The following is a 20,086-nucleotide window of genomic DNA, read 5'->3' as shown; positions in this document are numbered from 1 at the left end:
TTATGTGTCTACCAGTCAACTGTAGAAGACATCTGCTGCTTTTGTTTTTGTTTTCTCATATGCCTTACTTCAGCTTCTGCTGAAAAAAAAATACCGTTTTTCGGTCTTCTTATATCATTTATCTAACAGATTTAATTAAAATTGTTGTTTTTAGGTTTTTTTCCCTACACAAAGAAAGATAAAAGACAGCAAGAAGTGTAAGTGTATCTTCATCTCTATAACCTGAGGTCAACATACAAGCTGGCTTATAGAATGTAAATTTGTACTGTACTTATACCTGGAGTATAATAACAATGAGTCAATGAATTGAACCATACATTTTTAAATCATGTTGGAGAATCAGCTTGGTGTTTCTTCTTAAAGAATAAACAAATCCAAGAAGTTTTCTATAGTAAATATTTAATAAACTAAACAAAATAATACATTGACTAAACATTAAAATGTATTTTATGTTTTCAACAATATAAAGGTATACATTTTATGTCTTTATATGGGCAAAAAAATAAATATTATAAATAGTCAAATATTCATTTAATAAATAGATAAATAGATCCATCAGCTTAGTCATCTGTAAGGGACTAGTTCCTGTGCAACCGAACACGATGTTGCTTAACTTACACACTTGAAAATATTTGACATGTTTGATTCAACTCATGGTATGGTTATAGCAGAAACAAGAGTCTTTAAAATGGCAGATCTTGAAAGTGTGAGCTGGTGTAGTCATCAATGGGAGTCATGTCTGTTTTGGATCAGGTCTTATTCTTTCCTCCTTAATTTTTCTTGCAAGTTTCTTGATGAAGAGAAGGATCTCATGATTTCTGCTCTGACAACCTCCCATGCACAAGGGCTATACTTCTTCTCTGTCAGGTAGAGAGTGATTCTTTGGAAGTATTTTCTCACAGCCAGGATGGAGTCCTCATTCATCAGGGGAGTCTCTCCCACCCACGCCTCCTGCATCACACAGGCTTCCAGGTCATTCAGCTGCTGGTAAAGTTCAGTGTAGAGTTTGTCTAGAAGCCTTTCATCCCAAGCAGCAGATGAGTCCTTTGTGCTGAAGAGGTTGTAGGTCTGCTGGATCACCTCATGGAGGACAGAGATAGCTTGAGCCTTCTGGAACTGGTTGCCATCAAACTCCTCCTGGGGAAATCTGAAGTCGTGTCTGTCCTTCAGACAGGAGAAAAGAGAGATTCTCCTCATTTGCGCCAGGAGCATCATGGTCCTCCTGTTATCTAGGCTGTGGGTCTGAGGCAGATCACAGCCCAGAGAGCAGCTTGACTTGCAGCTGAGCACCACCAGGGCCATCAGTAAAGCAAAAGGCAAGACCATTGTAGATGTTGCAGATGCTGTTGGACTTGTTGAGATGGGTGACTCTGAACCTTCAGCTCTAGGTTCTCTGAAGACCTTGCTTTATGTGTAGGTCTTAAATAGGGAACATACTAGTTTCCATTTTCAGAATTTACTTTCTGCTTCTGATTTTGCTTTCCTTTATGTACTCTCTAAATGGGTATAGAGTAGTTTTTCAACCAGTTTTGTGTGTGTGTGTGTATGTGTGTGTGTGTGTGTGTGTGTGGTCATTATTGACACTCCCTTCTCTTGCCTGCCTCCAGAGTCTTTTAAGAATTTTTTTTCTTAATTGAAATTAAGTTTTTATTACATTTTATTAAATTTTAAATGTTATGAAATTTTAATAACAAATATACTGTATATATCCTTATGTACTGTATGTATATCTACTTTGTACAGTAAAATAAAATGGATAAACTTTACTCTTATTATTTCTTGATCCGTTAGGAATGGCAAAATAATTTAACTAAAAGTTAAATTTTTAAAAATTTGACATTTAACTTAACTCTGAGCAGCAACTTTTAATTCGCTCTATTTACTTGTATAAATTGTCTCAAATGAATTTGCAAATTAAGAATGTATTAGTAATATACATAATAATACCAACATGATGACATAGGTTCATAAATTTCTTAAAGGTAAAAAATGAAATTATTTTCTTAAGTTTTATTTTTTAGTATACCTAACTTTTAATTTTGCTTTAAAAAATAAACTAATTTTTAATTTCACTAGCTGCTACGTATTCATCCAGAGATTGTCAACATTTTATTCTTTTCAGCATTTGACATTAACTGTTGATGTGCTGAAAATATTTAGTAGAATTAAATAATAACATATACATGACTTGTGTTTAATTCTCAAAGTCTACCTAATACTCAGAATCCCTAAAGCTCAAACATAAGCAATGTCTGGAAGAAAGGCAATCACAGCAAATGATGGAAAGAAAGTCCTCCAGTAAGCCATCTATTTGCCATAGATTTATAACACTGATTGTGCATGTATTTTGTCTGTTTCTACTGAATTCAATGTCAGTATATCTTGTGTGATACACAAGAAAATTCAATAAGGAAAATGAACACTAGAGAATAAGATTATGTAAGAATTGAGCTTTGGAGGATCACAAACTATTGTAATATCTGAGAGTTGTTCACACCCCAAAGAATTAATTTCTACAACCTTGCGGGCAATGCCATCTCCAGTGGAAACACACAACTTTGAATATATCATCAATTTCATTTTTTTTTTGTATTTTTGCATTAAAGTTTAAATTCCTCAACATATGTTTATAGTTTCTAAACCAAGTCAATTCTATTAAACAAAAAGAAACCATCTTTGTCCTAAATTTATAACTGGATAAATATTATCATGTTAAGCATTAACTTACAACTCCAATCCTAAGTGCTGGGATTTTTTTTTTTCATAGCAAGTTAAGTTGCCTCATTCCTCTAGATTCCCTCTCTTAAAACGGTAAGTATGGGATCATCTTTGGCAAATCATCTCTTTAGTAACTGGACTGTGTCCTATTAACTGCCTTATCCTCAGTACCAGGCCTAGTGTACTTATTCAAGAAATAATTTTTGCTGAAGCAATTTATCAGACTTTCTCTTTATACTAAAAGGCATTCATGGGTGACCAAGCTATTTTGTTTCATCATGGCTGTATTTGTTAGGATTATAATAGACAATGGCTAATATTTCCACTCTACTCTTACTGTCAATAATGATTTTAGAATGTATTGCCAAACCCACTGGATATCTAATTCCTTTAAGGTATATACGGCACTGGGAATTCAAATGCAAGAGGAATATAATTTTCAGCCTTTGCATAGCACTATATTAAACTATATTATGACCTCATCTCTAAATTACCCTCTACATTTTATAATAGAAATTAACCAGCCAGGTGTTATAATATCGAGCCAAATGTCCAAACTCAAATTCTCCCTGATTCACACAGCTTAGAGCAATCAGACAATAAATCACACTACATTTTGTGGGTAGTACCCCTGTAATCCCCAGGTCATCAATCTTCTACCTTTCCTGCCATTGTTAAGTAAGGCCGACTTCCCAGAATGTGTATGTGAACTATAAATTGTTGGGACTTCATTGTTCCATCACCCAGAAATCTAGGCTTGAAATCATTTGATGATTTTTAGATGACAACACTATAAAATCAACATGTCTATATGAGGATAGAGATCAGATAGGATCAGTTTTCTAAATAAACCAAATGCATTGTAGTATTTATTATTTTTAACAATTTACTTAAACTATTTATGTCATTAATTAACTTAAACTCTTTTATCATTAAAATGCTCAGAATTCTGAAATGGGTACAGGAGTTTCCATAGTAAATGAACTTTCTTTCCAAAAATGTATTTTGCAAAAATTAATAACTTTTATAAGATAATCCAGTCAACACATTTGTATTGGATTTTAGAGTTTAACCTAATCATCATAGCTTTTGAATGCAGGATAATCCTGCTTAAGCTATTATTCTTAGTCTATCCAATATTGGAAAAGGAACCTTTTTTTTTTTTGGATTCTTGCTGTGTCTCCCAGGCTGGAGTGCAGTGGCAAGATCTCAGCTCACAGCAATGTCTGCCTCCTGAGTTCAAGCAATTCTTGTGACTCAGCCTCTCAAGTAGCTAATACAGGCACGTGCCACCACACCTGGCTAATTTTGGTAGAGACGGGGTTTTGCCATGTTGGCCAGGCTGTTCTCGAACTCCTGAACTCAAGTGAGGTGCCTGCCTTGGCCTCCAAAAGTGCTGGGATTACAGGCTTGAGCCACCATGCCCTGCTGGAATATTTTTGTTTGTTTCCCTGGATTGTGTTTGGGACTTATGTATATTCCGTTTTCGTGTGATATTTTGCTATGCAAATTTGTTTTGCTACTCCTGGATGTGTTTTATTTTCATCTTCATTTTATGTCAATAAAATTATGTAAATATGACAAAAAGAACTGAAATGTAAAATGTTTCTGTATAGTCCTTACAACACCAGGTGTCTTTCTTTCTCATTTCACTTTCCTAGAAAGTAAAAGTGGTCTGATTTCACATCCCAATGCACAGAGACAAAAATAAAACATATGTATGTCTAAATGAGAAAAATTTAAGAAGGAACACAATAGAAATTAGAAAAGAATAAATGAAACTAAAAAACAAAATATACCAAAACTTATGCAATGAAGTGAAAGCAGTGCTAAGTGAGAAATTTACAGCCATAAAAACTTACAAAGAAGAAGAGAGTTCAAATCAACAACTGATATAGTTTGGCTCTGTGTCCCCACCCAAATCTCATCTTGTAGCTCCTATAGTTCGCACATGTTGTGGGAGGGACCTGGTGGGAGATAATCAAATTATGGGGGCTGGTCTTGCCCATGCTGTTCTCGTGATAGTGAATGGGTCTCCCAAGATCTGATAGTTTTAAATGAGTCTCACAAGATCTGATCTGGTAGATGAATGGGTATCACAAGGTCTGATAGTTTTAAATGGGTCTCACAAGATGTGATCTGATAATGAACTGGTCTCATAGGATCTTATAGTTTTAAAAATGGGAGTTTTCTGCACAATCTCTCTCTTTGCCTGCTGCCATCCATGGAAGATGTGACTTGCTCCTCCTTGCCTTCCACCATGATTGTGAGGCTTCCCTAGTCATTTGGAACTGTAAGTTCAATAAACCTCTTTCTTTTGTAAATTTCCCAGTCTTGGGTATGTCTTTATCAGTGGCATGAAAACAGACTAATACAACAACCTTATTGTACACCTTAAGTAACTAAAAAAAACAAGTGCAAATAAATAAATAAACCCCTAATCTAGCAGAAGGAAGGGAATAATAAAGCTGGAGCAAAGATAAATAAAACAGAGAATAGAAGAGCAATTATAAAAAAAAATCACTAAAATTGAGGGTTAATTTTTTGAAAAGTTCAGCAAAATCAACAAACCCTTACTAGATTACTTTTTAAAAAAGAGAATACTCATATAACAAAATCAGGAATGTAAGAGGGGACACTACAGCTGAGGCCACAGAAATAAAAGATCATAAAACTATGAACAATTATACTTCAGCAAATTGTATAACCTAGAAAAAATGGTTGAATTCCTAGAAATGTACAACTTACCAAGACTGAATCATAAAGAAATAAAAATTTGCAATAGACCTGTAAGGAGATTGAATAAATAATTAAAACCCCCTGAAAAAAGACAAGCCCTGGGCCAGATGGCTTCACTAGAGAATTCTACCAAAAATTCAAAAAATTAACAGGATCTTTCTCAAACTATTCCATAAGATTGAAGAGGAGGGAACACTTCCAAACTAATTTTATGAATCTTGCATTAACCTGACATAAAATTCAGTGAAGGACATGATATTAAAACTACTACAAACCAATATCTCTGATGAATATTGATGCAAAAACCCTCAGCATAATGCTTGCAAACCAAATTTAACAGCACATTAAAACGATTATAGAACATGGTTACATGCGATTTATTCCTGCAATGTAAGAATGGTTCAACACATAGAAATAAATCAATGTAGTAAACTACATGAACAGAATGAAAAAAACCATGATCACCTCAGTTGATGCTGAAAAACCATTTGATAAAATTCAATATCCTTTCATGATTAAAAAAGACACTCGACAAACTAGGACTAGAAGGAAATTACCTCAACATAGTATGGCCTGTTATATGAAAATTCCACAGTAAATATCATACTTAACTGTGAAAAACTACACGTTTTTCTTCTAAGTTCAGGGAAAAGGCAAGAATGTGCTCTTACAACTAGTATTTCAAATCCTAGCCAGAGTATTTAGGCAACAAAAAGAAATAACAAGCATCCAAATTGTAAAGGAAAAAGTGAAATGATCTCTGTTGGCAGATGACATATTCTTATATGTAGAAAAACCTAAAGATTACACACACACACACACACACACACACACACACACACACACAGAAAGAACTTATAAATGAATTGAGCAAAGTTGCAGTATACAAAATCAATAAAAATCAGTGGCATTTCTATATACTAACAGTGGATAATCTTAATAGGAAATTAAGAAAATGCTCTCATTTACAATAGCATCAAAAAACATAAAATATTTAGGAATAAACTTAACCCAGGATGTGAAAGACATGTACACTGGAAACTACCAAATACTACTGAAAAAATTAAAGATAACTAAAATGAATGGAAAGACATTTACTTGTATCCATCATGGGTTGGAAGACTTAATATTGTTAAAATCTTCATACTCTCCAAAGTGATATACAGATTCAATGCAATCTCTATCAAAATCACAGAGGCATTTTTAACAGACATAGAAAAAATATATCCTAAACGTCATGGTCTCTGGATTGCCAAAACAATCTTAAGAAAGTAAAACAAAGCAAGAGGCCTCATGTTTCCTAATTTTGAAACATATTATGACACTACAATAATTAAGGCAGCATGGCACTTGAATAAAAACAGACATATAGACTAATGGAATGGAATGGGAGCTCAGAAGTAAACTCTAACCTGCATGGTCAAATAATCTTTGACAAGTGTGCCAAGACTACACAATGGAAAAAAATTCCCTTTGACAAATGGTTTGGGAAAACTGAATATCCACATGCAAAAGAATGAAGTTGGATCTCTTACATTACACTGTAAGCAAAAATGAACTCAAAATGGATAGTGATCCAAATATAAGATATAAAACTGTAAAATCAATTGAAGAAACTTACATGGCAAGTTTCATGACAATGGATTTGGCAATGAATTCTTGGATATGCCACCAGAAGCACAGGTGAATAAAGTAAAGCTAGATTAACTGGACCACATTAAAATGTAAAATTTCTATGCATCAAAGAACATAATTAACAGATTTAAAAGGCAACCTATGGAATGCAGGAAAATATTTGCAAATAGTAGATCTGATAAAGGGTTAATATCCAAACCATATAAGTAACTCCTTCAACTCAACAATTAATAAAAAGTTTAATTTAAAGAATGGGCAAATAACTTGAATAGGCATTTCACCAAAAAATACATGTAAAGAGCCAACATGCACATTACTATGATCTGAATGTTTGTGGCCCTCCAAAATTCATACATTAGAATCTTAACTCCTAAGGTGATGGTATTAAGAGATGGGAACTTTTGGGATATGATTAAGTCATCATGGTGGATCCCTCTGTGGCTGAATGGGATTAGTGCTTTTATAAAAGAGAACCTACAGAGCTAGCTTCCCTTCCACCATATGATAACATAAGCAGGTGCTATCTATTAAAACAGGAAAGGGGCCCTCCCCAGACATCAAATTTGCTGGTACACTGATCTTGGACTTCCCAGCTTCCTTCCAGGAATGTGAGAAATAAATTTCTGTTGTTTATAAGCCATCCAGTTTTTGGCATTTTGTCATAGCATCTCCAGTGGACTAAGACACAGGTGAAAAGGTTCTCAACATAACCAACCATTAGGGAAATGCAAATTAAAACAACAAGAATATATCACTCACACCTATCAGGATGTTTTCTATAAAAAAAAATCTTGGCAAGGATGAGGAAAAATGGAAACCCTTGTGCAGTGTTGGTGGGATTATAAAGCAGTGCAGCCCAGCACTATGGTAGGCAGTATTATGGTTCCTCAGAAAGTCAAAAATAGAAGTACCATATAATTCAGCAATTACACTTCTGGGTATATATAAAAAAGAATTGGAAGCAGGATTTTGAAGATATATTTGTACACTATGTTTATAGCAGCATTACTCACAGTAGCCAAAAGGCAAAAGCAACCCAAGTGTTCACTGATGGATGAATGAATGGTTAAACAAAATATGGTATATACATATAATGGAGTATTATTCAGCCTTATGTATATTCCATTATGCTTACAGTGGATTAGTATTCGGCCTTATATAATGGAATATTGTTCTGCCTTGTTATAGTGTTCAGCAAAATGTGGCATATCCATGCAATGAAGTATTATTCAGCTTCATTCTAACACATGCTACAGCATGAACAGACCTTAGGACTTTATGCCAAATGAAATAAGCCAGTCACAAAAAGATAAATACAGTCTTCCCTCAGTATCTGCAAGGAGATTGGCTGCAGGACCTCCTTCAGACACCACAATCCACGATGCTCAAGTTCACTATATAAATTGGCATAGTATTCACATATAACCTATGAATATCCTCCTGTATACTTTAAATAATCTCTGGATTATTAATAATATCTAATACAATAAAATGCTATGCAAATAGATGTTATACAGTATTTTTATTTGTATTGTTTTTCTTGTATTGTTATTTTTATGGTTTATGTATTCAATATTTTTGACCTGAGGTTGGTCGAATGTATGGATGCAGATCCATGGATATGGAGGGCCTACTGTACTGTATGATTCCACATATGTGAGATATCTAGAATAGAACAATTCATATAAACAAAAGGTAGGATGGTGGTTGCCAGGGGCTCACAGAAGGGAGAAAAAAATGGGGAGTTATTGTTTAATGTGTACAGAGTTTCAGTTTTGCAAGATAGAAAAGTCCCAGAAGTTAGTTGCACAACAAAATGAACATACTACTGAACTGTATGCTTAAAAACAGTTAAAATGTTAAATTTTATATTAAGTATATTTTACCATAATTTAAAAAGTATGTACAAAGGGAAACATCCCTTTGGAAAAGAGTGAGTGAGATTCAGGGATGAAGAAAAGATGAAGCAAAATAGTAGAAGGGATGTAGATTGGAGGTAGCAAGCAATTCTGTGCTTGTAAAACGTAATCATTTCTGGCTCAGGAGGTGTTTTCAGCTTTATTGAATCCAGCCTTCACAGAGAGTCGAAGGAGACACACAAACCACTCACAAATGTTTATACACAAGAATGGCCAATTTGTGAGAGTACAATTTTTTTTTTTCTGGATAATGGTATGTTAACTGCACAAAATTCTCCCCTAGTAAATAGACATTCTCAAAATATGAATAATTTTTTCATCATGTTTGTAATAAAAGTCAGGAACAGATTATTTCAAAGAATATGTCTCCCCACTTAATAGAGTTAGATAATTAGGATAATGTTAATGAGAAGGATAAAATAGCTAAATTGCAGACGGTGTTTATTGTCAGTCAGCCATTATTCTTAGCAGTTACAAGTCAATCCTCACTTTATCCAGTAAGGAATATGCTCATTTTTCACATTTATTGAACACCTACTATGAGCCCAGCTTCATTATGTCACTGGCAATATCAGTGACTGAAGCAGATAGTGAGAGGTTCTATTATTATCCCTGTTTACAGAAGAAAAAAATGGAAACACAGAAAGCTATTGAATTGTGGAGCCACTGTTGGATCCCAGAAAGTCTGACCCTGAGTCCAGAACTTTTACACGCTTTCTGGGAATGTTTCTGACCATAAGAACCTAAATTCTAGACTGATCAACATTTTCCTAATAAAGTCCTGTTCAAGTAATGACAGGGTCTTTATCTTCACTCCCATTTCTCCTTCTGGTGTGAGAAAATCACTTTTCTTTACTTCTCTTTGTAGCATTTAATGCAATTGAAGTAATATAAATATTAGTCCTGTTTTTATGTCTCTTTCCCTCTTAGACTGAGAGAAACTGTGTTTGCCTTATTCACCTGTATTTCTTTAAGGAAATGTCACAGTTTGCCATTTATTCAGTTCACACATATAATAGGAATGGAATGAATGAGTTAATACGTTTTTTTCGTATTTTCTTCAATTTGGTTTACAAAATAGAATGTAGATTTTATTTTAGAATAGAAACATTTACAGAGTTTTCTTTGATAATAATTTAATAAAACAAAATACAAAGTTAATGACATGAAAAAGTGAATGTTTGTAAATTTTAATACAATGTAAAGATGAACATGTAAAATATAAAAATATCATAAAAATAAGGCATGTAAAACAGAAGGAAGATACGTAAATAGCATCAGGGTAGTCATCTCTGAGGTACGGATGTCCCAGGAGCTGAATATTTTTGACATACACTTGCTTTATGCTATTACTAAAGTATTTGCTAAAACTAATTCAGTTAATTCTGACTAAAGCAGAAATGAGCTGTTTTAATATCCAAAGTCACATGTACAAGTGTGATATGGCAGATCAGTCAATGAGAATCATTTCAAGATGAGCTCAGGTCTTTAATCTTACTTCTCTATTTTTCTAGCAAATTTGTTGAGGTGGAGAAGGATCTCATGATTTCCACTTTGGGAACTTCCTAGGCACAGTTACCATATTTCTTCTATTTCAGGTAGACACAGATTCACTGGAAGTACCTTCCTCAAGCCCAGTGTAGGGATCCCAAACACCCCAGCAAATTCTTCCTCTACCATCACCTTTACCAAGCAGGTCTCCAGGTGCTCCAGCTGCTAATGAAGTCCAATGTGGAGCTGGTCCAGGAGGGTCATGTTCCAGGCAGCAGAGGAGCGCTCTGTGGGGAAGAGGTTGAAGATCTGCTGCAGCATCTCATGAAGGACAGACACGGTCTGGACCTTCTGCAACTGGCTGCCATCCACCATCTCCTGGGGGAATCTCAATACTCTTCTGTCCTTGAGACATAAGAAAGGGGAGATTCTCCTCATTTGGCCCAGAATCTCCAAGGTCTTCCTGAGTAACAGGCCATGGTTTGGAGGTAGGTCACAGCCTGGAGATCCAACAGGGCCACAGCTGCGCACCACCAGGGCCACCAGTAAAGGGAGGAGGAGGACAATTGGGAAATGAGAGTGCTGCTGACTTGCCTGAGCTGGGGTCTGAGTGAACCTTGGACCATAGGTTCTCTGAAGACCATCTTTCTATGCATGGCTTTCATGGGGCATAAATAGTTTTCATTTTTCTGAGCATTTCTCTAAATTTTTACTTCCACTTATGTTTTCATTTGTCTGTTTTCCATATAATCTAAAATGATATCACTCTACCCTCTTGATTTTTGCATTAGAAGTTTAATATTCCCAGTAAACTTTAGAAATATCAATCCAAATGGATATTTATTAATCAGATGGGAAACATCTGCGCTAAAGTTAGAAGATATATTTTTAGTCCTGATCCTAGCCTCCAGTTTTACTCTCCATACTTTGCATAGGAAGTCAGGATACCTAGGTCCTATGGGTTTTTGTATTCAGTTAGAGATTTACCTATCCTTGGTTAGTTTAGCAAATATTAATGCACGAATTTTAATTTCTTAGTTTTGATCATTGTTTCATGGCTCTGTAAGTTGTTAACATTAGGAGAAGCTGAGTGAAGGGAAGAGAACTCCCAGTACTATCTTTGCACCTCTCTTTAGGTCAAGAATTGTTTTGAAATACAAGTTAAAAATGAATAGGCTTCCAAAATTCTTAACATTACTGATTAAAAATATATATTTCATTGATTAAAATCTTTCATTAAATGGTATGGTTTTCAAAAGACATAAAATTTAATCTCCCTTGTAACTGTTTAGCAGATAGTTCTGTCTCTTACCCCTTAAGGTTCTGAAAAAGACTCTGTCCTTCACCAAACTTTAGTCAGGCTCCTACAAACTCTCTTGCTGACTAGGTCATGCCTTTGGGTCCATTCTTAGGTTTGCCAAGTCCAGTTGTAGCAGGAATCTTACTAAGTCAGTTTTATGAGAATCCTTCCACGCTTGATAGCTGATTTACCCTTGATATCTGATCAAATTGTTCATCCCACACACTCAATATATAATTACCCTGGCTTGCCTTTAGAAAGAATTATGTTCAGTTTAGCAGGGATCCCCCTGCCTTTGATGTCTCCTTTTTAGTGACTTTCTATCTGACCCCCTCATTCTGCTTGTTGGGTATAAACCCCAGGCTGTCTTTGCTGATTTTTGAGCTGAGCACCAGTTGGTTTCTCTCCCCTATTGATATGGTTTGGGTCGGCATCCTCATCCAAATCTCACATGGAATTGTAATCCCTGGTGTTGGAGGTGGGGCCTGGTGGGAGATGATTGGATCATGGGGTGGTTTCTCATGGTTTAACACCACCCCCTAGTAGTGTCATGGTAAGACTGAGTTATTGCGAGATCTGGTTGTTTAAAATTATGCAGCACCTCCCCTGCTTCTCTCCTGTTCCGGTCATGCAGGACATACCTGCTTCCCCTTAGCTTTCTGCCATGATTGTAAGTGTCCTGAGGCCTCCCCAGCCATGCTCCCTATATGGTCTGCAGAATCGTGAGCCAGTTAAACCTCTTTTCTTTCTAAATTACCCAGTCTCAGGTTTTTCTCTATAGTAATGCAAGAACTAATACACCTATCGTGATAGTTTCAACACCTGTTGCAATACTTCTAAATAAGTCTTCCTTACTGTTATACCAAGTGTCAGCATAATTTTTCTCCACCAGTTCCTTAAATTGAGGCAGTACAATCAACACTGCAGCACACTCTAGTGACCTACAACATAAAAGGCATCAACCAGCTGGCAAGTCAGGTGACTCAGGGTCTTTTGTCATCTCAGTCCTTATCCTCTAATGCCATGGACTCTCCTCATTTCTCCAGAAGTGTTTCCATTTCCACACCTTTAATAACCCCTTTAGTTAACCTTTCCAGGTGTGCTTTCCCTGAGCTTTGAGCCTTAGTTCATTGGTTTAGTTCTGATTTAGTTCATGTCTCTAGCCTGATAATGACTTGTTCTTTCTTAAATTTCTGCTATACAGGTGGAAATTGAAAGTATTGTGGAATTTGATTTAAAGAATGGTACTATGTAGAATTTTAAATTGACAGAAATATACAGGGTTGATGAATATATTCACCCTTGTGAACAACATGTTTTACAAATATGTTCGTGCTTATGATGGCATATCCTCAAGAAGACAAAACTAGAATATAATGTGTAAGTAAAGTGGGGCCTAATTTAATTGTAATGTAACATGTTGGCATGAACAAATGGGGCATTTCAGTGAAGGAGACAAATGGAAACTGAAGAGAAAGATCTTGCCGTTAGGTACGCAGGACTCTACTAGGAAAACATTGATTGGTCTAGAAATCAGCTCCGGTTCTTATGTCCAGAAATATTCCCAGAGAGCATGTAAGAGGTAAGAGGTAAGACTTCAGAGCTGAATTTTCTCCATCCAAATTGTAGCTGCACAACTTAATAGCTTAGCTTCACAACTTAATAGCTCCCTGGGATTTCTTTTTTTTTTTCTTTTGTAAATGGGGACAATAGTAAAATCTATCACTGTGTGCTTTGGTCAGTGATATCTCCAGTAAATAAATGGGGCTAGGTACATGGTAGGCGTTCAGTAAATGTGAAAAATGAGGGTATTCTTTTTTGGTTAAGTGAGCATTCATTATGCAAGTTCTAAAAACAGTGTCTGACTGAAAATAAATAAAGACTTTCCACAATTTAGATATTTCTTTTCTTTTTTTTTTTTTGAGACAGAGTTTCACTCTTGTTGCCTGGACTGGGGTGCAAGTGGAGTGCAATGGCATGGCTGACTGCAACCCCCACCTCCTGGGTTTAAGCAATTCTCCTGCTTCAGCTGGGATTACAGTCATGTGCCACCACACCAGGCTAATTTTGTATTTTTAGTAGAGATGGTGTTTCAAAATGTTGGTCAGGCTAGTCTCGAACTCCTGACCTCAGGTGATCTGCCCATCTCGGCTTCCCAAAGTGCTGGGATTACAGGCGTAAACCACTGCGCCCGGCCTGATATTTCATTTCTCTTATTAACATTATCTTTATTATATAACTCTATTAAGTTAGGGAAGTGTCCTTTGAAAGTATCAATTCTCTTGTTTCTTACTAGAAAGATAAGAAGAAAACAAACAGACCTTCTAAGTTTACTTATCCAATAGTGGAGAGTTTGGTGCAGTGAACACTGACCCATTTTCCAGAGAGAATATTGTACTCTCAAAAATTTGTCTTCCTTGTGTATAAACTCTTGCAGTTGGTATATTTGCAAGAAGGGGTTCAGTAAATCTGAAAGCACCTTGTGGACCAGGAATACTTTTTTTCCAGCCCATACTTATTTGCTACCTTTGACCTACATCCCTTCTACCATTTTGCTTCTGTTCTTTCCCACCCCTTAACCTGCACCATGTTGGTCAGGCTGGTCTCAAATTCCCAACCTCAGGTGATCCATCTGCTTTGGCCTGTCAAAGTGCTAGGATTACAGGTGTGAGCCACCACGCCCGGCCACTTGTGTTGTCTTTTTGTCCCCATTCATTAGGATGCAGAAAGTAACAACTTTTGCTTTCCATGAAAATGAAATGAGAAAGAAAGATATCTGGTGTCTGGCATGCTATGGCAAACAATTGTCAACTTATTTATGTTACTACATTTACATCCTATTATGTGCATTTAGGACAAAGATGGTTTCCTTTGGTTTACTAGGAATCCACAAAGAACCTCTGAAGGTACTTTGGAAATGTGAACTTTCATGCCAAAAAATTTTTGTAACAAATTAAGGATGTTTTTTCAATTGTGTATTCTCATTGCATATGATACTACTCCCAAGGGTGTAGAAGTTAGTTCTTGGGAGTGGGAACAAATCTTACATAATTAAATGGTTTGTGGGTCTTCAAAGCTCAACTCTATTTAACAAAATCTTATTCCTTAGTTTTTTTTTTCTCTCTCCATTGGGTTTACTGACCTTGAGTTCACGGACGACACATAAAAGGTATAAAAGTTCAGCATTATAAACCTGTGGCAAATGGGTAGCTGTGATTGGAGTACTTCCCAAGATTTATTAGAACTAAAAGTCAGATCATGAGAAGTGTTCTCTGCATACATATGGTTTGTCACTGGCCATCATATAGATATTGCTTATGTTTGATCCTTAGCATTTCTGTCTGTGTTGTGGGCTTTGAAATGAAATATAAATAATTTATATTTTAATAAGTCTTCTGAAGTTGTTCAGCATATCAATATTTAGGTCAAGCATTGAAGAAAAAACTCTTGACAATATCTAGGTAAGTATCTAGCAGCTAGTGAAGTTAAAAATTTTCTCACATGCAGCAAAATTTAAAGTTAAGTATAATAAAATAAATGATAAAATATTTAAAATGTTGTCTTTATCAGTTTCAAATAATTTGTAAACATTCACTACTTAGATATATAATGTTTATAAACATTAGATAATGTTTATAATTTGTTAATTTGCTTATGTAATTTAATACATTACAATTTATATCAGTAAATAACTTACATTGAAGCCCATAAGCGTATTTAGTTATAAAGTTCAGTTAAATTTGAATAGAGTTTAAATTTAACTTTTAGCTTAAAATTTTCATTTGGTTATTTTAAACCTGCATTGAATAAAAGATTAAACTTTGTACTTTTTGAGCATAGAGATATACATATAGTACACGAATAGATACATATTATATCTGTGTTATTAAATTTTCACGGTGGGTTCAATTAGGAAAAAATATCTAAAAAGTCTCTGGGAACAAGATGGGGAGGCAATAATGAAAAACCAAACGGTTGAGAAACACTGTTCTCAACTCATGTAAAGAGTGCATGAAGGAAAGCAAAAACAGAAATGGAAAGTGGCCCAGAAGCATTAAGAAAGTGGAAATCAGTATGTTCCCTATTTAAGTCATCGGGCTCAAAGGGCAAGGCCTTCAGAGAAAACCTAGAGCCAAGGTTCGAATCACCCACCTCAGCAAGGCCCAGGAAGCATCGCAATATCTACGATTGGATGCCCTTTGCTTTTACTGATGGCCCTGGTGTGCTCAGCGCAAGTCAAGCGGCTCTCTGGCTGTGATCGCCTGAGGACCCACAGCCTGGATAACAGGAGGGACCATGATGCTCCTGAAAACAAGTGAGCAAGGAATCTTCCTTCGCCTGTCTATGACAGACATGACTTGGATTTCCCAGCAGGAGTTGGATGGCAAACCAGTTCCAGAAGGCTCCAGCCATCCTCTGTCTCCATGAAGCGGATCCCCAGCAGACCTTCAAACCTGTACCACAAAAGACTCATCTGCGTTTGGATGAGGACCTCCTAGACAAATTCTGCCACTGAACTCTACCAGCAGCGGAATGACTTGGAAGCCGTGTGATGCAGCAGAGAGGGTGGGAAAACTCCCCCTGATGAATGCGACTCCACTTGCTGTGAAGAAAATTACTCGAAAGGAATCACTCTCTATTCTGGACAGAGAAGAAATACAGCCTTGTGGCCTGGGAGGTTGTCAGAGCAGAATCATGAGATCCTTCCTCTTTTTCAACAACTTGCAAGAAAGATTAAGGAGGAGAATAACACCGGGTCCAACATGAAAAACCAATCTATTGAACTCATACACCAACCAGCTCACACTTTCATGAATTCTGCCATTTCAAAGACTCTCACTCCTGCTATAACTATGACCATGCTGATAAATTGTTTTATCTATTTAAACATTTATTTAACTATTCGTAAGATATAAATTATTTTTGTTAATATAATGTCATGTGTATCTTTACACTGTGGTTAGTGTAATAAAACATTTTCCTTGTATCTACTCAATTCATAATTTTATGTTGTTCATTAAACTTTTACGATAGGAACTTCTTGTATGTGTTCGTTCTTTAACATGAAATTCCTATCTTGACTTTGCAACCTGATTAGAGAATAAAGGGTATAATTTATTTACTCATCATCATTATATGAGAGATGTAAGTAAAAATGACCTTTCTCTATACCAGGTTGTATGTTGTATTCAAGATCTAAAGGCGATAAATAAATCTACTTCCTACTCTCTTGCATATTTGATTTTGTATGGAATCAAACTAAAATAGTAATCATACTTAATATCAGTTATCCTAAATACTCTAAGGAGAAAAAGGAACAATGATTTCTTTCAGCAGCAGGTAAACTGAAACATGTCAGGAAATAAAAATAAACAGAGATATCCTCTATAAGTTGGCTGGTATAACATGTGATAGAAACTATCTATTGCCAGTTGGATACATGAGTTTGCAAATTATAAGGAATGCAATTGCTGGGGGTTAATATGTGGCAAGCAAAATCCCAGAAATGGAAGTGCTAATGTGTGGAGAGAGTGTACAGGGAGTAAAGGACTTAAACGTTATTCTGAGGACCTTCTACCTTTAAAGGGAGGGAAGAGAAGAGCCACAGAGGAAACAGAGGTGTGGACAAAAAGAGAGATTAGTGATTAATATGGTCTGGATCTCTGTCTTTGCCTAAGTCTCAGGCAGACCAGCCTCTACACTATATATATATACACACACACACACACATATATATATATATATATGCGCACACACTATATAAATATAAATATATATATAGTGTGTATATATAACATATGTATATATTTGCTTATTTTCTTTTTCATAAATATATGGTTATAATTTCTTAATTAATACATGCATATCAGAAAAGGGACTGGGTACAGTGGCTATTGTTTGTAATCACAGCACTATGGTAGCTGAGGTGGGTGGACCACTTGAGTTCAGGAGTTCGAGACCATCTTGGACAATATGGTGAAACTCTGTCTCTACTAAAAACACAAAATTTGGCCAGGCATGGTGTTGGGTGCCTGTAATCCCATCTATTCAGGAGGCTGAGGCAGGAGAATCGCTTGAACCCTGGTGGCAGAGATTGTGCCTCTGCACTACAGCCCCTGGGTGACAGAGCAAGACTCTGTCTCAAAAAAAAAAAAAAGAAAAGAAAAGAAAAGATAAGAAAAGAAAGAAAAAGAAAATGAGAAAACGGAAAAGGGAATGTTCTCTTCCTTCCTCAATCTCCATAACACATGATAATCTAAAGAGCAGAATTCTTGGAGTATTCTGGAGAAAACTGGAAAATAGTCACCCTTCATACTGAAGGTAAGTCTGATTTGTATATTCAGTCAGGATACAGTATCTTACAGGAAAATCTGGAAGAGTTTATTTTCTTAAACCTAAGTGAAATATACATATCATTCACTTGCTAATTCCGATACCCAGCACAGTTCCCTCCTTCTTCCCTAGGTTTTCTGGATCTTATTTTCACTCCTACTGAGGCTCAGAAATAATACCCCAAAGTGAAGGTCTCAGAAGCAGCCTCAGAAGCAAAGTTTCTCTCTGGTCTTCTCCTGCCCTGCTGTTTGTCACCCCTCATCTGCTGATGGAGCCCCTTTTCCCCAAAGCCAGCCATAAAATCTGAAAATATGACTCTAACTTTCCCTCACCTTTGTGTGTAAGAACTGAACAGGCCATAAAGAAATTCTCTGACCTACCCTGTTTGATTGTAGATACTAAGACCTCCATACCAAAAAGAGCTCTGCCACATACCCAAGAGTAAAGAATGGTGCATGGAGAGACCAAGAAGTATCTGACCAGAAGGGCCTTGCTGGGTTCATTCCCCTACTCAGAATATTAGCATTAGATGATGCACTTTTTATCTAATCACATTTCTACACAGCTGTCCATTCTTCATGGAACGTAAGCATAAAAATGGATAGTTTTTTCCTGTACTTTGGGTCTTCATTTTGAAGACTTCCATAGTTATATAAAATTATGATTCAATACATGTGTTATACTTCTCTCTTGTTAACCTGTCTTTTGTTATAGGCGTGTCAGCTGTGACCCTTTTGATAGGAAGGAAAGAGATCACACTATTTCTGCCCCTATAGTTCTGGTGATGAAGATGGGATGCCTGAAGCACCTGACTCACATACCGATGAGGTCCTGGTAAAAGACTGATAAAGAACTTGCTAACAAAGGTAAGAATTTTTACCAAGGTCAGTTCTGAATTTCTGCTTGTAGTGTCTGATCAAGAACTAAAGGTAAACATTTCTCTTTATCTCTTCTTTTGCAAATGTAAGTCATCAGGAAAAGATCATTTGTTGGAATTGTTCTCTTGTGTAAATTTGGACTTATGGGACCCATTTGTTACTGATCCTATCCCTTCAACAGACAGCTGTCGTTTTGTTGTTTTTTGTCCTGAGAACCTGACTTGGCTTGCTGCTTGTCAGGACACCCTTCGGTCTGTGCAGGGGGCCAATCCAAAAGTTGGAGGCTCCCATTGGAAGCTTACATATTGACTATTGCTACCTCTCAAGACGTCTAAATTTTTCTTTCTTGTGGCTATCTTTAGAAGTGGCTCTGAATTTTGAGAGGACTGCATCTTGGCATTTCTTTGAGGATGTCTCATGCATTCTTGGTGAAGTCATAACAGGCTTGGTTTTGGTTCTGAGGCACTTGGTAGGTGTCTTTGTTTTAAAAGAAAAGAGAAAAAAAAGAAAGTTTCAAACATAAGAAATATTGGTTGTTTGTTCCTGCTGAAATCTGATAAGGTATTTTAAAGTAATTTAAAGAGCTCTGTATTCAATTATTAGCTTAATTTAAAGCTGATATCAAGGCTACCATTTTTTAAGGGTCTTCCTGATTTTCTCCTTGGGATCTTGTTTATCCCATGGAAACTTTTTTTCTGTAAACTCAAGCCTTTTTAGATTATATATTTGAATCCTCTGTTTGCTTCCTTTTCTGATAGGCAGGATTTTTGCTGGAAAAAAAGAATGTAAAACTTCATTGACCTTTTGGAGAAGCTTAAGACTTCCCCAGTCTGGCTCCTCTAAGACTTGTTCTTGCATTTACTTCTGCCCCTCCTTCCTTCTGCCACTTTCAATCTTCCATCTAGGTCTCTATTATCATCGACAAGACCCTGCCTCTGCATTTGGTGGTCAGTGGATGGGATGGAAAATTACTAAGCAGAAACGTCAGAGTTCTGGCTACCACACAAAGGGTTGTAGAGAAGACTTCTAGAAAGCCTGGGATTCCTTGAAGAATGAAAAAAAAAAAAAAAAAA

At 36.1% G+C, this 20,086-nt stretch overlaps 1 protein-coding gene and 1 pseudogene across 1 annotated transcript; both read right to left on the bottom strand.

Annotated features, from left to right (window-relative positions):
- Positions 1-667: 667 nt before the first annotated feature.
- Positions 668-1,466, bottom strand: LOC108537124 (interferon alpha-6). Its single transcript, XM_017884276.1, has one exon. The coding sequence runs from the start codon at positions 1,324-1,326 to the stop codon at positions 757-759; it is 570 nt and encodes a 189-aa protein (XP_017739765.1). The 5' UTR covers positions 1,327-1,466; the 3' UTR covers positions 668-756.
- A 9,014-nt stretch (positions 1,467-10,480) lies between these two features.
- LOC108536978 (interferon omega-1-like) lies at positions 10,481-16,276 on the bottom strand (annotated as a pseudogene).
- Positions 16,277-20,086: the final 3,810 nt, after the last annotated feature.

This window comes from Rhinopithecus bieti, unplaced genomic scaffold (genome assembly GCF_001698545.2).
Source record: "Rhinopithecus bieti isolate Rb0 unplaced genomic scaffold, ASM169854v2 scaffold_1403, whole genome shotgun sequence".
In the NCBI taxonomy this organism is placed as follows: Eukaryota; Metazoa; Chordata; class Mammalia; order Primates; family Cercopithecidae; genus Rhinopithecus; species Rhinopithecus bieti.
This window is presented reverse-complemented; position numbering and strand designations above follow the sequence as displayed.

Coding starts and splice junctions, on each gene's coding strand:
- LOC108537124 (XM_017884276.1), bottom strand. CDS start 1,326: ATGGTCTTGCCTTTTGCTTTACTGATGGCCCTGGTGGTGCTCAGCTGC.